This window comes from Simochromis diagramma, unplaced genomic scaffold (assembly GCF_900408965.1).
Source record: "Simochromis diagramma unplaced genomic scaffold, fSimDia1.1 OVJJ01000079.1, whole genome shotgun sequence".
Classification (NCBI taxonomy): domain Eukaryota; kingdom Metazoa; phylum Chordata; class Actinopteri; order Cichliformes; family Cichlidae; genus Simochromis; species Simochromis diagramma.
Genome location: NW_024387075.1, coordinates 3,024,480 through 3,044,923, shown reverse-complemented (window position 1 = coordinate 3,044,923; position 20,444 = coordinate 3,024,480). Strand labels below are relative to the sequence as shown.

The following is a 20,444-nucleotide window of genomic DNA, read 5'->3' as shown; positions in this document are numbered from 1 at the left end:
TCATCCATTCTGGTCACTCCCAGTGAAAATCTGAACATCTTCAGCTCGGCCTCCTGTCTTTTTGTGAGCACTACCATCTCCAAACCATACGTCATATCAGAGCTTATTACCATGTTATAAACCTCCCCGTTCACACTTGCTGCAGTCCTTCTGTTATTAGGTTCCCTGTAAATTTCTCACAGTTTGCAGCATCATCAACCAAGGCGCATCTTACATTATTACAATAATTTATCGGTGTCATATAGAGGGTCCAAATTCAACAATTTCATTTCATTTCAGTTGATTATGAAATCATGAATAAATTCCTAAAGCACAAAAAAAAAGAAAAAGGAAAAAGGGGAGACTGAATATTATTTAAGTATAATTTAAACGACTTTTGGGGTTTTTTCTGTATGTAAATAAATAAATAGGGCCTCAATTAAATGTATATATATTTTAAAAAATCTGTGTTCTAAAAGGCTATAATTCTAAACAAGTGGGCCCTGTGGCCGATAAATGTGCTGCGGCTTTCCGCGCCTGCAAGACTAAATCCGGGATAGAGAAGCCCCCGGCCCCGGCCCCCTCTGCCTGATGAAACCTGCTTCCTGCTGCGACAGCCGCAGCCGGAGCTCCCCGGGGCCGCTGGATCACATGATAGAACGACGCTGGCTAGCGAGCTAACATGTTAGCTTATGTTGTTAAAGCCCTTGCCAGGAATCGCACACGGACGCACTAGCCCAACTAACAAGCAGCCCCAAAGTCCTTAAGTCCTCGGTGAGTCTAAAAACGCAGCTCTGTGTCATTTCTGAACGTTTTTATTGACCCAGAGACGTTAACTTAGCCAAGCTAGCTAAGTTAAACTTGTTTATAGGAAGTTCGTTTGGTGTGCGGGGCTTCTCGGCTAACGTTAACGATACTGGCCTTGTGCGGCTCGACCAAGAAGCTAATCTCACCTAAACACCTGGTCGTTTTGCTTGAATAGCGGTGTTGATGGCATGTTTACCGTTTAACGTATGTCGATGTAAGCTGGCTGATGTTTACAAGCCAAACTTGAGGCTAGCTGTGTGCGTTTGTTTGTTACTACTTAAGTGGCATTAAGCTTAGTTAACTAACTAACTAAGCTAATGTTAGCAGCAAATCTGCGGTCAAAACGGCCACATCACAGTATACCGGTACTGTCAAAACAATACTTGTAATACGTGTTAAGAGTTTTCACTTGCGCTTTCAAGTGCTCCTACTATGGTTGCAAAGGGCGAAAAAACAAAAAACTAATGGTACTACTACTAAAGCTACTTTAGCTTGACAAGCCAGGCAGGCTGTTTACTCCCTCATCCCTATATGTGCTTGTTTTCAGTGTGAAAACCCTTTGATGCACCTGCCCCACCCGTAGAGGTGGTTTCACTTGTTTTTCCTGACAAGTGCTGTGTGCAGAGGTGACATCTGTTGCACCTGCTATCTCAGCGGGGTGGATCATATCTTTATCATATCTTTATCACATCTTTATCATATCTTTTAGTTCGGTGACCTGACTTAATTCCCAACATGGCTCCACCAAAGATTACTCAGAAGAGAAGTATCGAGGCTAAAGAAGTGAAAACATCTGGGTGGATCTGCAAGTGAATACACTTCTTCTATTCTCCTTCCACCACATTGTGTGCGTGTGTTTGTCTGGGAACATTGATTGGTTGTGGAATCTGTGATCCCTGAAAGCACTGACTCTTTCCTTTCACACCAAGATGTTGCTGAGTGCAGTAATCCATTTCTGCTTCACCGTAGAGAGTTGCATCCGTTGTTACTCTGAGAAAGCGATGTTTCCCAGTTGTAGTCATGCTGTCTTCGGACACTGGATTCGCACCTTCTCACGCCGTGTTTTCTCACATTCAGTCTTCCCTGCCACTCTGGCTGCTGACACGCGCAGTAATTTGAATCTTTCTCAGCAGCTTTGTTTGCATATTACTTACCAGTTCACAATCACTGAAGACTCAGAAAGCCCATAATGAACGCGGACATTTTTATTAGGGGTTTTAAACTTAAATATGACCAAATGAACAATTTGTTTTCTAAATTTCTACTATTTAGTTATCTGACTGGCACATGCAAAAATACTAGTTGCTAAATAATCTCACAAGTTTTTTATAAAAGCCTAATTTTGACGCCCATCGATTTTATTTGGCCTCAAATTGTTTATTAAAGAGCAGACTGATGTTTGACGTGCTGGAGTGTAAATGGAGAACAGGTCCTTTCTGTTTTTTTTGTTTTTTTTCTCTGTATTTTATAATACTGACTCTAGATTGATCATCAACTATAAAAGATTATGATGACCAAACCAGGTACAAATCATTATAAGAACTGCATTTAAGTTATTATTGATGGGCAATTTTAGATTTGCATCAATTCTTTGTTTCTTTTGTGTTTGTTTGTTGGTGCTCTCATTTAATTTCCAACAGTCTGTGAAAACATGGTCAAAGGTGACTGACTGATAAGTTGCAGGGGACATTGGACTTTATCTGCGAGACGAGAGCGGGGATGACTTAAGGTCACATGCAGATAGGAATTGTTACAGCAAAAGACTGTTAATTCATGCAGGAGACCACGATGCCCTCGATCATCGTACATTTTAACTAGTAAATCAACTAAGCTTAGACTTGTATGACCAGAATAACACATCATAATCAACATATTCTGAATATCATTTGTTTCAAACCTCAAACCCCCAGGTTAGGCTTTTTTGTCCTTAATGAAATGATCCTGAATTGGATAAGTGGAAGAAAATATATGGATGAGTGATAATTCACTGTTATATGTTAGAAAATATTTTTTTCTAATAAGCTGTGTGGCATTTTTGTGAGGAAGGTTTAGAGTGGTGACGGAGAGGACAAGTAGATGCTATGTTTTGACAGAACTGGAGAAAAATGGAGTAAGAACCTTGTAAAGATTGAAAATGGGTGGCTCTAATACTTGGAGAAAAAGAATCGAACACCACAACCCTGTGTGGATTTAAGAGCTGTGCAAATGACCAATAGTAACCTATAGTGTTCCCTCTTTCACCTCCCTCCCTCCTCCCCGTCTCTCTGTGTGTTTTCCCTCCTGTCTCCCATAGGGCATTGTAGAAAGGGACTTGTCTTCTTTCGTACTTGCCCTCTTCGAGATATCAAGTCATTAAACTTCTGCCCAACAAGTCACAGGGGTTTTGGCATCCTTTTAAGGATCATCAGGCGAGCTAGTCCTTAGCATCACCGCAGAGATATCAGCAGGCTGAGGTTGTGGACTCTAATGGGAAAGATGGATAGGCGATAAATAAGACACCAGATTCTGAGGTAAGGTCATTCCACCGCTGTGCCTGTCACAGTCGGTCTCGCAGTTCAATTCTAGCTGATAAGAGCTTTGAGTCAAAGTGTCGTTGACCTTGTTTTTCTTTATCATCAAACCAAAGCTGCATTTTCAGTGAGGAAACTGTTAAGTTCCAAAAAGTAAATGTTAGAAAGTGCCAGCATGCTTTGAAAGGCAAACTTGATATTATTCATACATAGCCTCATTTTAGTGCCATTAGCCAACATGGTGTAACAATCACAAATGCTATCATGGAAATGTTACCAAAGCCTCTTTATGCCAACAGAAGTTTTGTGTTCATTATCGTTTAGCTTAACTGTTAGGAACAATAAGATTTTACTGGTTTCTTTGGGTATGTAAAAGCTTATCAGTGAGACTAGGAACATTACTGCCATAGTAGCTGTGTTCTTTGTTTCATTTTATTACAGGCTTTCCCTTTAATTTTTGTACTGGCATAACCCCAGCAGAGTTATGTAATTTCAGTCTCATATATTCACAGTTTCATTCTCTTTTCTCTGTCTTTCTTTATCTTGTTGGAAACATGGGGAACTTTAAAATGCACAGAAAGGCTTTATGATACTTGTATGGAAAAGTACTACTGTTACACTGATAAGTACGGATGTTACTACATAGTTATACCAACTAGAACACCTACCTGCATGTGGGGTTTTTTTATGTTATGAAATCTTGCAGGAGTGGTTGCCGAGTCCTTATCACCATTTATGAAGCAGGTGCTTTGCAGAGTAACCAGTTTTTGAGGTTGCAATGCCACAGAAAGGACCTGCACCAATTGGAATACCATGAGTTTCCATAAATTTGATGCCTATGTCTTTTATGCTCATTACTTTCTGGCTATAGTAGACCTTTACAGTCTTTATTCCAGTCACTGAGCATATTACATCAAATAAAGTAGTTTAAGTTGTCGAGTAATTCATTGTTTACTAATTGGTTAGTTTATGCACTGCATTTGTGTTGGGGGGGGTAGACTAAATATCAGAAGCATCCCTAAATGTAAGGCAGTAAAGTTCAAAATGTCATCAGCTACAGCCTCTGAAGTGAACCAAGAGTGACCTTAGTTGCTTTAAAAACATTTCCAGAAAAGGATTATAATAATTTTTTTAATTGTAGGTTTGAATAATGAACTGCATTAGATGTGCAGACAGAATACAGTTCTCTATCATGCCGTGTGACAAAGATGTCAGAAAGTTTGAACATTATCGTTTTTATTTGTCACAAAAATAACTCGGCCCTCATTTCCAAACTTGCTTGTTTCTTGTAGGCTGGTTAAGAACAGCCAAATAGCCTCCTGCTGATTCAGTTTCCTGAAATGTATCCATGTGTGGCACATGACATGCTTTCATTTCTGCTTTTACATCCAGTTGGCTTTGCTGTATGCACATCTTTATAGCCAGGCTCCGAGTGGCCAGAACTACAAGCCTTGATCTATTTTAATTCTTTCTAAGAACTGTGTTATGCTGCGTAACAGCATAATAATCCACTTGTCATCGATATCTTCAAACCACATCCTTATTTTCTTAATTACACACCCAACCAAGAGGTTTCAAGAGAACTAAGTGTGTTTCTCACACTTGACTGTTTTGTAACTCTGTGGCATAGCTCTACCAGAGTCACCCACACTTGAGTATGTCTCAGGTGGTTGCTAACATGTTGTCTGTGAAACTCTCTTTTTAGAAATGCTTTGTAGCCACAACAGCTGACTACATGGGTTGCGCAGACTGTATATTTAAAGAAGACAATACATTTCCTGAAGTTAAAGTCTGTCATCAGAACAGACTAAACTGTCTTTTTTTGCTTTTAACCTGCATTGAGACCCTTAAGCTGTCTTTGTCAGTCCAAGGGGGCTCTTACCCATATTTACGGGTAGGATCCAAGGAAAAACTTTGCTTCAGAGGATTTTGTAGTGATAGTAACTTTTAGCATAATGTCCTGTTGTTTTCATTTCGCAGGTACGTGTTGATTTCGTAATGACAAGCTGCTGTGCAGAAGATGTCCACGCTGTCTGTGACTGATATCCCAGATGTTGGTCATGGTAAGAGGAACGATCTCTGTCAGTCCAAAGTGAGAGATTTACCTGAGCAGGAGCCGATTCTTCCAATACGTGTCATTGTTAGATTATGCCATGAAGTATATGAAGTACTTGCTCTACATTCCAAGAGTGGGTATAAAAGATGTTTTTTATATTGTATTATCTTTTTATTTTAGTGGGGAGAGAGCCCTAAAAGAAATATCCTACTTTATAATAAATGCAGTTTGTGCATTTCTCAACAAATAATACTAAAATAATTTAGTGAAGTAATAAGTAATTTATCTATTTATGTGGCTTATCTTTTATTTTAACTAGTCTTATTTAAGCTTACTATGGAAGTTTTTGCTGCATACAGTTTACAGTTGTAATAGCCTCTCCTTTCCCTGCTCTCACCTCATACACATGTGTGTCACATATGGAGATGAGCTGCCAAAAGACAGGTGATGTGTAATTAAGTTATTTTAATTGCAATAAAAACGTCCAAACTAGTGTTAGATCAAAAATAACTCGAGTGACAGCGAGAAAGGGGCAGAGACACATTGATTTCAGAACTTTTTAGTTGTGACATCTCAGACACACCCAGAGTTTGCAGTTCAAGTGAAAAGCTTTTGGTTTAGGAAGTGCTGTTATCTTCCTTTATCCTCTCCCGTAGCAAATGGTCCAACATGCCCTTTTAAACCCAGCACAGAATACATTGGCCCTTTCTCACCAGCTCATAATTTACCGTTGAATCTGTGATTGCTGCATCATGTTGTATATGTTTTTGTGAACATGGCTGTTTATGTCAGACAACTGTCAAAATAAAGATAAAGATGAGTGGAACGGCCTTGGACGATGATTATTGTTTTCGCTGTTTGTGTCTCGTCTCTCTCAGATGAGAGTAAGGTGTTTGATGGGGCCTCTGAGCTGCAGCTGGACTGCATGGTTGAGGAAAGCAGTGGAAGTACCACAATGAAGCATGATGGCCTGCTGTCACTGACTGACCTCTCCCACCCAGACGATTTCCCCGTCCCCCCTCATAATGGCCCCTCGCTGGCTGAGATGAGCAGCCCTCTGCCAGTAGAACCAAATGACATTAAGCTGGATCCAGCTGCAGGTGACACATCTGCAAGCACAGGTGCATGTTTTAAAAGTTTGTTTCAGCAAACCTGCATTAAATACATTGTTTTTAAATGAAAACAATGCTCTTCTGTGAGTTGGTGATTAAGAATTGGAGGGTGAGAAAAACAGTGTCTTTGTATTTGTCACTATTGTAAATAGTTGAGTGGAAAACAGGACCTAGTTGTTAAATACAAAAATTAGAAAAAGGCATGACTAAACTTGCCCATCTCAGTTATGGCTGTTTGTACTGCAAGTGGAGTGACAACTTCCACAGACCAGTATAACCAGTATTATTTCCTTTTGATCTCTTGATGTTAGACATGCTTATTCTATAGTTTGACCTTTATGATGAGTCAGTAACGTTGAGTGTGTTTATTCTGTTCTATTTTGGTTTAGATACAAGACCTAGAAGTAACCATCGTTTCTTGAAAGGAGCATACATAACAGACTGCTTCTGAGAAACTATCTTAACTAAACCCAGATCATTTTCTTGAGTTGACATTGGTGTCATATCTCTTTCATTTGTGTGTAGATGGTCAGCCAGTGAAAAGAAAGAAGGGGCCTGCTCCAAAGATGCTGGGCAACGAGGTGTGCAGTGTCTGTGGCGACAAGGCCTCTGGTTTCCACTATAACGTGTTGAGCTGTGAGGGCTGCAAGGGCTTCTTTCGGCGCAGCGTCATTAAAAGTGCCCAGTACTCCTGCAAAAACAATGGTCGTTGCGAAATGGACATGTACATGCGCCGCAAGTGCCAGCAGTGCCGCCTGCGCAAGTGTCGGGAGGCGGGGATGCTGGAGCAGTGTGAGTGTCTGTACGCCAAATGAATCAGAGATGAAGAAAACTTGCAAACCCACATGCAATGTTGGCATGTGGGTTTCTAGCCAGAGTGCAAGTCGTGACAATGAAAAGAAACTCTTTAATTAGCTTGAGCTTTAGGATGTGCATCCTCTTTTGACCTGTAGGTGTGCTTTCTGAGGAGCAAATTAGACTGAAAAAGCTGAAGAAGCAGCAGGAGGAGGAAACGGCCCGCACGTCCACGGTGGTCACACCCACCCCTCCTCAGGAAGCAGCCACACTGGATCCACAGCAGCAGGAGATGATTCAGAAGCTGGTGGCTATGCAGAAGCAATGCAACAAGAGGTCTTTCCTTGACCGACCAAAAGTGACGGTAAGTGCTTCAGAGGGGAGTTGGAGCTGAAATGGCAGCAGCTATAGAGACAATGTCTCAAATGCTGAGGCGGGTTTGTCTCAGAGTCAGATTTATCTCACTACTGTATATTTACTGTTAATGTATTCCAGCCTTGGCCACAGAGTCAGGATTTGCAGAATCGAGAAGTGCGGCAGCAGCGGTTCGCTCACTTCACTGAGCTGGCAATCATGTCAGTCCAAGAGATTGTGGATTTTGCTAAGCAGCTTCCTGGTTTCCTTGAGCTCACAAGAGAAGACCAGATTGCTCTACTGAAGACATCTACTATTGAGGTCTGTTGCTAGAAATGTGACTTTTGTTAAATTGTACCCATTACACTAACTAGAGGGGGGGGAATGGTTTCTATCTTTTACTGGCCCTTTTATGTAAGAGATTTAAGATGCCTCATTATGAGCCCATTTTCTTTGGATTGGCTGTCCATTGCTTGATTTTTAACTCGGCCCCTCTAAGAATAGCTACCTTGTTGTCTTGCCTCTGTGAATAATCCACAACCAAACTCTAAACATACTAAAAATACTTTAGCATTTTCATTTCATTTTGGCAAGTACTCTGTGATTCAGAGGTGGGAGTAAACACAAGTGCAAGTCTCAAATCTTAACTGTTAAGTATCAAGCAAGCAAACTCCAAGTTACTCCAGTGAGAATCAAACACGTCAGAAAAAAATTCTGCTGATCTTTCGGTTCAGCTGTTTTCAGTGTTACTAGAAATTGTTGCAGCCGACGGTCTTATAAGCCTTCTGATCTAGTATTTGTTTTTCTGTGGCAGTAACAAACCCTCAACAGAGCCCAGTGCTCGGAAATAGTAATATGATCAGTATATTTCTGAAAGGAAAGCTCTGTAGTGAAAACAATTAATAGTATCCAAGGATGACTACAGTATACGTTAACATTGCTTATGATGAGCAAACCCAAAATACTTAACAAAGGAAATTTAGTTTAAAAAGAAGAGCAAATAATGACTCATAAGATACATATTCTGAGCAAATTTGCTTCTGCTTTTGATTAATAACTGTGAATCTGTAGTGTACAAACTGACTATTACATTTTCATTGTAACAAATAGTTTGTGTTCCCTTTTGAGTAAGTACAAAAATTAAAGGCTGGTGTAGTTGAAAGACAAAAAAATATGTTTTTTTTGTCTTTCTCAGATTATGCTGCTTGAGACGTCTCGGCGATACAATCCTGCCATTGACAGCATTACATTTCTGAAGGACTTCAGTTATAATAAGGAGGATTTCGCCAAAGCAGGTTCATTTGTTCATTTCTACCTACCAAATAATTGTTTTTATTACTTAACCAGAGTGTGTGCATTTCATCTGTCAGAATCAAAATGTCTTTATGATGACAAAAATTTCAGTGCAGTACTTATAGTGCTAAAAAAGAGAAATAATATATACAAAATTCAGCACATGTACGCCAGTCCCTGCATTCACCTTATTGCACCAGTCCCATCAGTAATGATTAAAAACTCTGCTTTAATTGCATCTAATGCTTTAATGGTTGTATCGTGTGCCTTCTAGCAGAAAGTCAAAGATTACAGAGATGTATAGAAAATATGTTTTCACATGTTCCCTTACCGTGAAAATGCTCAAATCCACAGTGTGCAGTTGCAGTGCATTTCTATTTGTAACATGACATTTTATTTCCTCCCTCCTCTCTCCACTCTTACCTCCTCAGGGCTTCAGTTTGAGTTCATCAACCCCATCTTTGAGTTTTCAAAAGGAATGAATGACCTGCACCTGGACGAGGCCGAATATGCTCTGCTCATTGCTATCAACATCTTTTCTGCAGGTCAGAATTTATAAGCTACACACCCTTCTCATAGTGAAAATGCTTTGAGAACTAATCCTTCCCTTTTTAGTTCATTGGGAGAAATGAACTGGTTGCATTTGCAGATTGAGCATTTTTCCCCTCAGAAGGCTTTCTTTGCATTTTACCAAAATAGATCTTTTTTTTTTTTCTCCATAAACAAACAGGAGAGATTAATGTGTGTGTGTGCTTGTGTGTGTGTGTGTGCTTGTGTGTGTGTGCTTGTGTGCTTTCAGATCGGCCAAATGTGCAAGATCATGATCTGGTGGAGCGGCTGCAACAGCCCTATGTGGATGCACTGCGCTCTTATATCATGATTAAGAGACCAAATGTAAGCACCAGATATATCTGTAGCTTTTTCTTTTGTTACAGACTGAACATCAGTATAATCAGGCTGTCATCATCACAACAAGCACATTAGGTCATGACTAAGGTCATATTGTATTGTTGAGACTTGTAGGGGGTTTGAACTGTTAGAAGAGCAGTTGTGTGCTAGATAAAGCTGAGTGGTGAAAGGAATCAAATGTAGACCACATATTGTTATCTAAAAACAGCAACAATTATACATTATCAGCTGAGTTGATAATAGGTATTTGTGTGTTTTCACACACATATTGTGAAGTGATTGTGTTTGAAAGGCGTTTTGGAAACTATTCATTTATTTTTAAATGAACTTCCTTAGGATCACTTGATGTTCCCCCGCATGCTGATGAAGCTGGTGAGCCTTCGTACACTAAGCAGCGTCCACTCGGAGCAGGTTTTTGCCCTTCGCCTCCAGGACAAGAAGCTTCCCCCGCTACTATCTGAAATCTGGGACGTCAATGAGTGACTGCAAACCTGATGTCACACTCCGTGGCTTTGTTAAGCCTGAGACAGACATTGCATCCAGCAAGATCACTGACTCCTTTCTGACGATCTTGTCAAGGACTGGTTTTTTTCTTTTTCATGGGGAAGGGAGAGCAACGCTGCCCTTTGCTCTCAGACTGCTATATGGCTTTGTGTTCCTAAGAGGAACATGAACGCCTACTTTTCTTTGAACCTTGCTTTTTTTTTTTTTTTTTTTGTTTTGTTTTTCTTCCATGTAGATACTGACGTGATTGTGGTTAAATACCAGCATTCGGCTCTTTAGCCAGTTATCTCTGATTTAATATTTGTTGAACGTTTTGTCAATCTCTAGTGCGGTTTTTATCCTTTTCCTCTAACAATAATAATCAACAGGAACTGAGCAGGTCTTGGCTGTGGCTGTTTCAAACGTCAGGATTACAGTCACACATTCAGTTAAAATGGTGATATTTGCATTTGTGCAATAGAATGGGGAAAAGATGGGCATAATCAGACCCACGACAGCTTTTCACTTTATTGACATTAGGTTAAAATATAGGCCATTTGGTTGATACGTAATATGCATTTTAATATGGCAGCAAATAGATTTTTGTTCCCTTTGGAGTAAGTACAAAAGTTAAAAGCTGGTGTAGTTGCTCAGGTAATGTGAAGTAGACCTCTGAGAACTGGAGGCTTCTTTAATATCTATTAGTTTAATAGATTTACTTTAGTTTTTCCAGATGAATAAGGGACCTTTTTGGTCGTTTGTAGAAGCCCATTACAGTTAGTGTAAATTGTATATTTGTTTACATTAAAAATAAAAAATGCAAAGCTTATCCTCAAGATTGTACAATCACATGCTAACGCACAAGAAAGTACAACTCTGCAGGTGACTAGTAGGCTGGGCCCTTCACAGGAAATGGTGTGTTTTGTTTTGTTTTATCACTCAGTGCAATGGTACCCTGAAATCCAGGCGGTATTGTCTTTAAGATGTAAGGAAAGATGAAATTTCAGTTTGGCAAAGTCAATCTACCATGTCTCTGAGCCCAATGAGAAAACCCCTTTTCTGTCAAAGTTGCATTCACAAATAAATGAAAAGTATTGGCTTGATTAACACCATCTTTGTAACTGTGTAAGTGAAATGTACTTTTGTGATTTCGCTCTAGCATTTAAAAGTGTGTCAAATGTTTGAGCAGAAAAGGAGACGTTTTGTGACATTTTATTTTTGATAATCTACTATGTAACTAATACGGAGGACAATAAATGTCAAGCTGAATTTCTAGTTAGAAAGCTAACTTGATCTAAAGGTCTGTAATAGTGTGAGTATCTTCCTTGAATGGGTACTCAACATCAACAGCTTTAACCAGTCAGATTTTGGGAAACCTCACTAAAAACATGTACCAAAATCTTTATTAACAGGGAGCAGGAATCAACAGGAAAGAACTACTTTACTAGAGATATATGTTTTTCTTATTGCTGTGTTTCCCATGCCTTGTCCTGTGCGGTGTAACACTGAAATGCTGCATAATGGATGATAAAGGACTGCCAATGGAAATCCATAATTGTGAAGTCTGTTTTCTCTTCCTATGTTGAGTGAAGACGGCTGAAAATTGGGACAGTTTAATGGCTTTGCAGTCTGTTTTGCAGTAATCTAATTACCTCTGTAGCCATTACAAGATGTCAAGGTTAGATTTCTCAATAACTGTAGATGTAAAATGCAGTTTGCTCTGCCCTAACAAACAACTTCTATTATTTCAGCCGGGAGGTCGTCCAGAATCATGTTTTTTTTTTTTTTTTTTTTTTTTTTTTTTTAGCATGTTTTTGGGGACCTTTTAGCTAATACATTCCATCAGATGGCTAACGTGCTGGTTAAATGGGACATTATCTACACCTGCTACACAAATGTCACACAGGCACAAGTAGACTCTTCAAAATTCACTTTATTGCACATTAGATTTTTGTCCAAAAGCACTTGCTGGTGGACTTGATGTTTAATTATTAGAATTTTTGGTTGTTAAGCTTGGATTGTGTAACCAAACTGACCCTTTTTTTTTTTTCTTTTTAACTTTATCGCCATATTGACCAACATGTCTGTATTGTATAATATTAGCTTAAACTGATTATCTCTCCCATGTTCAGCTCATGCTTTTAATAAAATTGGCTTTGTTTATTAAAGTGTTCCTGTGAACCACCATGCACAGCATCGGGAACCCCGAAACTGACAATATTATTTTCCACTTTATTTTTAATTTAATTTTTTTTGCTTTCCTGCCTGTGACATGTAAGGATGTCTTGTGTGAAAATGATATATTGATATACTAAATTAATGACAACTCTAGTGGTTGAAAAAAAAAAATAGTGATGACAATAATTAATTGGTGAATTAACTCCCTAGTTTGTATTTGCCTTTGACATCGTCTATGACGTGGCCTCTATGACAACTTGACTTTTATGTTTCACCATGCGGATTAAATGATCTAATGATACAATCCTTTAGCCTGGTTCATGCATCTTTGACCAAGCTGGATGAAAACTGATTTTAAAATGTCTCACACAGCCTAACATTAAGAAAATGTGTAAAATGATAAAAACAGTAAACGTTACTTAATGGTTGGCTGAATAAATGCAAATGCTTGTCCAGCCACATTCCTTACAGTGGGGTGCTCTTAAGATGTTAGAATAGCTGTGGAAAACCTAGTGACCGGATTTTCTTACTTAGTAGTTGCTTGTGGGAAACGTCTAACAAAAAGCCATCCATAAGGGTTTGTTCCTGCCAGAAGAAGAATGGAACAGCAGCTAACATCAGGAAGCAAACTTTAGCTATGACAATTTTTTTTTTCATTCTGTAGGCACAGAAAAGATGGTGGTGTCCTGGCATTTTTGACCATGTACTATGTCAATCCTTAAAATTTAGTTATAGATTTGGATTTTGTTGATATCCATATAATCAATCTCTGATATAGTGTTTTATTTATTAAAAAAAATAATGAGCAGGTTAAGACAAGAACGGATGCAGGAGTGTGTAACCAAACCGGTGAAATGCTTATGCAAAACTTTCCTTTAGGTCCCTTTTTAACAAAATGTGAATTTTTTTATTTTGGGTTTTGGTTTGATGCTTGCAGGACCTAAAAATAGCTTCTGTAATATTACTATTAATTTACCACCTTATCCCTTGGTTGTATACCATTTCGGTTCACAGAGGGAATATGATTAACTTTATTATTATTTTCTAGTGTGCGTACTGTAATCAAAGAGCAATAGCTATTTTTGTGTATATGTATATTGTGGTAATGCTGCCGATATCTCAGGTTCTTAGCTCATCCACACATTTGCTGTTTTACAAGGAATAACCTGCAAATTGTAATGGATTGAGAGGTGGATGAGACTCGTTCAGTGCAGTTCTGGTTTGTCTTCAGCAGATCTTCAAGCCTTTTTATGTTGCTGACCTCATAGTTTTTCTCTCTGAATGTACCCAACCATTAATTTGGTTAATGCTATCTTTGATAGAGATGTTCAACATGTACCGTTTCATTTTCATTCTCAGCAACACATGCTGAGTGTTCAAAGCGAGAGCTTTGAAATGCAAATTCCACTTTTTGAATGATCTGGAGACATTTTAATTGCCCCGGGTTACTGACAGATTATTCAACACTACTGTCAGCATGAAGTACTCTGTCATCAGGTTGGCTGATTGAAGAAACTTTTTGGGGTATGTAGCACATATTTCACTTACAAAAAAAATAAATAAATTTTCTTTATCATTGCGTTAAACCAAGTAGCCTACTAAAATTCATACAGTTAAAATTTATTTGGATTGTTTTTAATCACTTTTTGTTAGCTTTTTGGTCATTTTAACTTTAGTTAATTATAAATAATGTAAGGGTGGTAGGCTTATCAAAAAATAAATACGGGGACCCAAATGGCTCCCGGCGTTCCTGCTGCGCGATAAAACGCAGGAAAATGGTACAAATAGATTTTTAGAGTGAACCAATGGTGCCGATCCCCAGTTGGGAGCATTAGGTGGGTTTTGTCCGTTTTGTTCTGTCGCTTCCGTTAGGTCGGCCTCTCAGTATGCGGAACTCCCTGCAGGCTTCTAGTGCTGCTGATGATGATGGGGAGGAGGAGGAGGATGTTGTGAAGGCAGGTTGTAACTGACCGAGCCACACGTTTCACTGAGCAGGCAGGCGGACACATATTTCGCATAATTTATTATGTTCCGGGACACTCAAACGGAGTGGCTAACCTTTTCAGCGGTTGTCCGCGCTCGATGTTTTCAATGATAAAAGAAGGACTAAATTCTGACAAACGTCGCTGCCTCTCCGCCGTGACCGAGGAGAGCACCCACCATCCAGGCCGTCATCGGCAGCTGGCTGGCTTGGCAGCGAGCATTAGCGGCTAACCGGCTAACGTAGGTAAGGTTATTCCCATTAACGCCTGTGCTCTGTGAACGCATTCAGCGCATATGTGTCGTGTGTTCTCAACAGTGTCATTGCGTTTGTTACGTTTGACAGGTGTACTGTGTGTGAGACTAACGTACTGGTGGTAGCTAGGCAGCTCGCAAGCTAGCTTGCTAGCTAATCCACTCGTGACGTAGGAAAGCATACGGCTAGCAGAGGAGGGGTGAGAAGATGCTTCCTTGGCGTTAATGTTTAGGACGAATCAAAGCCAGACAGCCTGTTTGAAATATTTATCCATATATATAATATAAAAAAATGACAGCACTACCACCGTGCACCAAGGACGGTTGTATCTGAGCTGGGAGGCGCTGACATTGCCTTATCGCATTTCTTCTGTGCTGTTTGTTAATGTTACCTTCCTCTTGGCATACGTCCTCACCATGGCTAATCTCAACTGGTTCCAGTAAAATTTAGACTACACACCCAGACAGGCTAGTCATGCGGGATTTGTGCTCTGCAATCGCAACCCGTGACGGTTTTCTGTTGAAATAGTGTGCCATTGTGAAGTCCGTCATCACGCCTGAAGCATTGCTTAACAGTTGGATAATTTGACACAATGTTCACATTAGCTTGCGACATAAACGTTGGGCACTAACGTGTCAAAACATTAGCACGGTTTCGTCATCGAAGAAAGAGAAAGTTTTTTTTTTTTTTCATGTGGATACTTAGTATGTTAATATGTACAGAAATTTAAGATATACGTCAACATATTTTAATAAAGATGATTTGAGGGTGACTGGGACATAATGTTCAACGGTCTTTTTTTATTTGCTGTCATACATGTCTTTATTGATATGACGACATTTACGTGAATGAGAGAATAAACCCAGGCTTTATGTAGATTTCACCGTTAAAATAGCTATCATATTAAACCAAAATTTTAAGGACTATTATTATTTTGTGCTTTTGCAATACAATCAGTGAACGTGTGTTAATGTGATGTTTCTGGTTATGGCAACATTTCAGTGTTTGGGCGAATGACAGTGGGCTAAAAGGCATTGCAAATGAAGGACATTGTGGTCCCACAGGCAGGCCAGTATTTCCTGCTGGTGGACAGGTATGGATTGGCTCAGGGAATCAGGCACCTTCCGTCCGTCTTTGAGGTGCTGAGGTGAACGGCAAAACGATCCCCGAAGTCTCCTGTCAGCATTGGACATATTCCTTTTGGGTGGATTTATAAACTTTCAGGAATAAAGTTTTAACATAACTGAATAGCTAGCCTTCATTCTTAATTATGACAAGATTATTTGCATGTGAAATTGTGTTAAAGTGTGAGTTAAACAGTGCATATCCAGTGCATGTCCATACACTAGCTCCAATCAATAAGTGGTTGTCTTTTCCATTTACCAGAACTTTATCAGAGAAAGGAGTGTGTCCCAGTCACATGTAATTCACCCAATGCATTACAGACTAGCTACAGATCTTTGACTATATCCTCTTGATTGATGATGGGGTAAAATTTGATTTGAATCTCAAAGCCTCTGGGAAAAAATGTAAAAATAGGCCAATCACAAATGGTTTCTGAGGACAAATATAATTTATTATACACTGGAGCTTTTAGGCTGGGTGGTTATCTGGGTGATAACGAAATTAAGCTTTGGTTATAAGATATTGTGAAACAAACATATTGGTATGTAACTTGTTGTTAAATCAAAACAAGGCATGAGTGTCCTTGTTTGTTTTTTTTGATTTAATGCACATTGAACTCAGCTTTGCCATTTTATAAAAAAAAAAAAAAAGGTACCTGGAACCTGATTCAAATGAAGCCAGTCTTCGTCACACCTTGCAATGCAAATTATTAGCACATAGTTAGTTTCCTACAGTCAAACAGATAACTGAACACCATAAACGTGTTGGTTATTTCATTTTTGTGACCACAATTTCAAGATGTAGAAACATGGCCAGTCACCAAGCATATATTACGATCTTCTATAAATCATTTTAAAGTTGCAGCACTCGTTCCTTGTAGGTTATGAGCGGCAGGGGACCAAAATATATCAATACTGGTCCAGTTGTTAAACACTGTACCATTGGTTCAATAAAATGATAATTTAAAAGTGATAACTCATTGAATAATAATAATAATGGATTGGATTTATATAGCGTTTTTCAAGGCACCCAAAGCGCTTTACAATACCACTATTGTACTCTCGCATTCACACACTGGTGGAGGCAAGCTACGGTTGTAGCCACAGCTGCCCTGGGGCAGACTGACAGAAGCGAGGCTGCCACATCGCGCCATCGGCCCCCCTGGCCAACACCAGTAGGCGGTAGGGTAAAGTGCCTTGCCCAAGGACACAACGACCAGGACAGAGAGCCCGGGGATCGAACCGGCGACCTTCCGGTTACAGATGCGCCTCCTAAGAATAATACTTTCTTAATCTACACATTATCCCTTACTTGTTTATGTGGCCTTGCTGACCTGATCGATTTCAGTAGCATTCTCTGTTTGTACTTACTGCTGTTTACTGTGACTGGCAGTAAATGTTAACCATGTTGGAGGCCCATGAATCATATCTGTCTCCTCTCCATGCTTACATAACAAGTGACTGCTTGCCTGCAGACCACTCTGAAGAGATTCATCTGTTGTGTTAATGTACATCATTATTTAGCCTTTGAAGATTGTTGTAATGTTGTGACAATTCTTTATTCACGGTTTTTAGAGATAGGAAAAGGGGATCAGTACCACACTCGGTAATTAAAGACAATCGGCGAAGTGGCACAGTCCTGCCATCCTTATCTAAAAATAATGTTGTGAGCCAGTATCTCTGTGCTGGATGAGTCTGCCTGCAGCGCTACTGCTTCATAAAACAGCCATTTTGGCTTGGTACCAGGAAGCTTTCAGGCTGCCAGACCTGTGTATAGGTTCATTTTCCTGATGGTTTCATGAGATAATTGTTACATTGTATTCTCTATAGGCCTGTTGAATTGTCCATTTTGTAGTTTTTCTTTGCTGTGACAAGGTTTATGCTGTTGCCGCTATCCAACCTTGTAGAAGTTGTTCCATGTATTTTATTTATCTTTTAAAGCTTGAGCTGAAAAGATTATTTTTTTTTTTATTTTAAACCGCCGTTTCAGAGCTCATTTACCCATTAATGTTAAGTGACAGTTTACTTTTCCTTCTTGTACATCAGTGTGCAAAAGTCAGTAAAAAGCTGCCAGGCTTTTAGGGTATTTGAATAACTTTACCAAGTGTGATGAGTGTGAACATTAAGCTGACTTCCTAAGACATGTTTCATCCCACTTGGCAGGCCTGTTTGAACTGCATCTTTGTGTGGCTCCTCACATCAGATGCTCTTGGATTTAACAGTGTGGTGAAAGTTCACATTAAACACTGTCAAGCTTCCCAAAACCATAAGAAGATATTATGTATCTGTGGTAGCTTAAGAATCAGTGTTTTAATACTGCAGTTTCAGTGAAATGTGTTAAACATTCACTCAATTTCAAATTGACATAAAATAAAAATATAAAAATAAAAACATTAGAACATTTTAGCATGCATCAAGAATACTTTAATTCTAATGGTTCATGTCCCTCTGTGAGCAGCTTCTCTGCTCAGAAGTGGAGCTATTAGACATAATTACACCTATAATGCGTTTGAAGCCTTCTGTAATAATGTCCGCTGGACACAGCTGTGTCACGCACTGGTAGTTCTGTGGCTGAGGGGGTTAATGACCACCTTTGTCAGAATGTGTGACTATCGTGTCCCACTCATGATTTACATGCAGTCCATTTGTCTGCCCTGTTATCGTTGTGTGTCTGTTCTTTTTCTACCACACAAGCGCACATATCGAAACACGATATTCATATCAGCATTTATTTATATTTGGTGCAGATTCATTTTAAGCATTCTGTGTGGTGTCACTTCACTGAAGGTCGCTGCAGTTTTAATGTTCATAGAGCGAAACCTTTTTTTCTAGTGTAATAGATGTAGTTTTTGACAGCTCTTTCAAATATTTGTGTTGAGCATGAAAACAGAACTGGAAGTGTAAATGAGTCTTTAGGGGGACTGCGGGCTTCCTGTTGGAAGAAAGAGTCAAATTAGGTCAGAAGTGTTTTCTATAGTTAAAGCTACTGAGTCTATAACATGTAACTAGTCCAAACGACATGGGAAAAGAACAAAGCAACACGGGTTCTGTCAGACATAGGATATACTGCTTCTCATATGTCTGTGTGATGGAGTAGATGCGGTCATGTTGTTTAATTCAAAAGCAACTCCTGGAACTGCAGTGAAATTGACATATTTTCATAGATGTGCACAAGTTTTGCTGCTTGTTAGACTTCAGTAATTCATCCTTCAGTCCTTATGAATCAGGTCTTTTTTTTTTTTTTTTGTAAATGTGAAGTTTGAATCTTTTTTTGCAGTAATTGCACTGATAGAGGTGTGGTCATTGTAAGATTGTCTTAAGCTTTTAGAAAAGAATCCTGGTCTTAGCTTTTCAGTGGGAATGCATTAATGATGCAGTATGAACCACTGACTAAATTAAAGCTCCTTCAGCTTATCAGTTGTTGGATAACAGCCTTTAAGTGACAGTGAGAAACTGCTCTGGGTCCTGAGTGTTTGTGTTTCAGGGTGGGGTTTCAGTAGCATGGCCTCCTGTAGTATTTGTTAGTTTTAGAGTAAACGCTGTTTGGCATCGCATGATAACTCAAGTAGATCACGTTACTGTGGTTTTGTTTTGTGCAATTAGCTGATGTGAACATTAGCAGTTATGGTGTTTTCCTCTGAGGTGTTTTAAGCTTCAGATTTTGCTGCTTATTCCAGAAAAACAAAAAGCAGAGCAGTAATTCTGTAATGTTTGATGGTTTTGGGAGGAAAAAGAGATACTTCAGACTGTAGTTTTACTGCAGCCACATTATAGTCTTTGAATTGAATGTCAGCATGTTGGTTTTGCTCTGATTATATTCACATTGAAAAGTTACAAGTCGAAAAGTTGAGCATGGGACTGAAATTGTCAATTTGTGTCTTGTGGTTTTAAGGGGATCTCACTGCTGTTCTGTTCTTTCTTGTGGGCTTCCAGTTCATTGGTTACACCTGCAAGTGCTTCCCATGAAGGTTGTCCTGATTGTGTCATAACTACTAACATGTTTGGCAGTGCTGTTATTTGTTTAACTAGTACATTGCCCATGCTACAGTATAGTTTGACCAGTTTGTGGTGGTGGTTGTAAAATTCAAATGATTGTAAAATGATGGTTATAACAAGTTAGATAAATATGTGTTCATTGCTTGGTGGTTGCAAGGCAACATGATGGCGTTATACTGTATGATGCATAAGTGAAGTGAATATAAATTAATGTTACTGTTGTGAAACAAAAATGATTCAGTGCTTTTGCAAGGCATTTTAAAAAAGGTTATCTGAGCTTGTCGCTAGGTGATTGCAAGGCGATGTGATGACATCATCATAATAACTATTGATAAGAGCTGTCAGGGGCCTGCGATGTAGCTGTGTGCCAAGGCTGGTTGCTGAACTCCTGATCCTAATGTAGGAGGATTTGTGAGACAAAGAAATAAATACACAGATTTTGTAAGTTATAGAACATGAGTGAGTTCCTCTAAAAAGCAGATCATATAGCTGCATAAATTATTGCTGAAAATAGCATGAAATGCCATGGCTGTGGGGATGTTAAATTGTTTTTCAGAAAAGTCTTAAGAGTTGAGCTTAACATAATCCTGGCCCAGACTTGTTTTTTTTTTT

At 39.2% G+C, this 20,444-nt stretch overlaps 2 protein-coding genes across 35 annotated transcripts in view; both read left to right on the top strand.

Moving 5' to 3' along the window:
• Window positions 1-585: 585 nt before the first annotated feature.
• Window positions 586-12,564, top strand: nr1h3 (nuclear receptor subfamily 1, group H, member 3). 6 transcript variants are annotated; one of them, XM_040045481.1, is made up of 12 exons: window positions 587-753; window positions 1,496-1,595; window positions 3,080-3,296; window positions 5,277-5,359; window positions 6,231-6,473; window positions 6,990-7,256; window positions 7,418-7,623; window positions 7,755-7,934; window positions 8,809-8,908; window positions 9,338-9,451; window positions 9,706-9,800; window positions 10,152-12,564. In XM_040045481.1, exons 4-12 carry the CDS (start codon window positions 5,317-5,319, stop codon window positions 10,296-10,298), a joined length of 1,395 nt encoding a protein of 464 aa, XP_039901415.1. In that variant the 5' UTR covers window positions 587-753; window positions 1,496-1,595; window positions 3,080-3,296; window positions 5,277-5,316; the 3' UTR covers window positions 10,299-12,564. The 6 variants fall into 6 exon arrangements, with proteins under 6 accessions (XP_039901420.1, XP_039901415.1, XP_039901414.1 ...); XM_040045486.1 differs by lacking the exon at window positions 1,496-1,595 and having other exon boundaries at window positions 586-753; window positions 6,231-6,452; XM_040045480.1 differs by lacking the exon at window positions 1,496-1,595.
• Window positions 12,565-14,301: 1,737 nt separating this feature from the next.
• The window catches only part of madd (MAP-kinase activating death domain), a 50,002-nt gene continuing 43,859 nt past the window's right edge, over window positions 14,302-20,444 (top strand). For 7 of the 29 annotated variants that reach the window (XM_040045451.1, XM_040045453.1, XM_040045458.1 and 4 more), the window contains exon 1: window positions 14,305-14,703. The gene's annotated coding sequence lies outside the window, so the exon portion shown is untranslated. Of the gene's footprint in view, window positions 14,704-20,444 lie in introns of all 29 variants that reach the window. The other 22 variants (XM_040045476.1, XM_040045469.1, XM_040045466.1 and 19 more) reach the window with 8 other exon arrangements.

Excerpts from the sequence above, each read along its gene's own strand:
- nr1h3 (XM_040045483.1), top strand. The coding sequence starts at position 5,317 with ATGTCCACGCTGTCTGTGACTGATATCCCAGATGTTGGTCATG. Across the intron at positions 7,624-7,754 it reads TTGACCGACCAAAAGTGACG|CCTTGGCCACAGAGTCAGGA; the intron begins GTAAGTGCTTCA and ends AATGTATTCCAG. Across the intron at positions 9,801-10,151 it reads TCATGATTAAGAGACCAAAT|GATCACTTGATGTTCCCCCG; the intron begins GTAAGCACCAGA and ends GAACTTCCTTAG.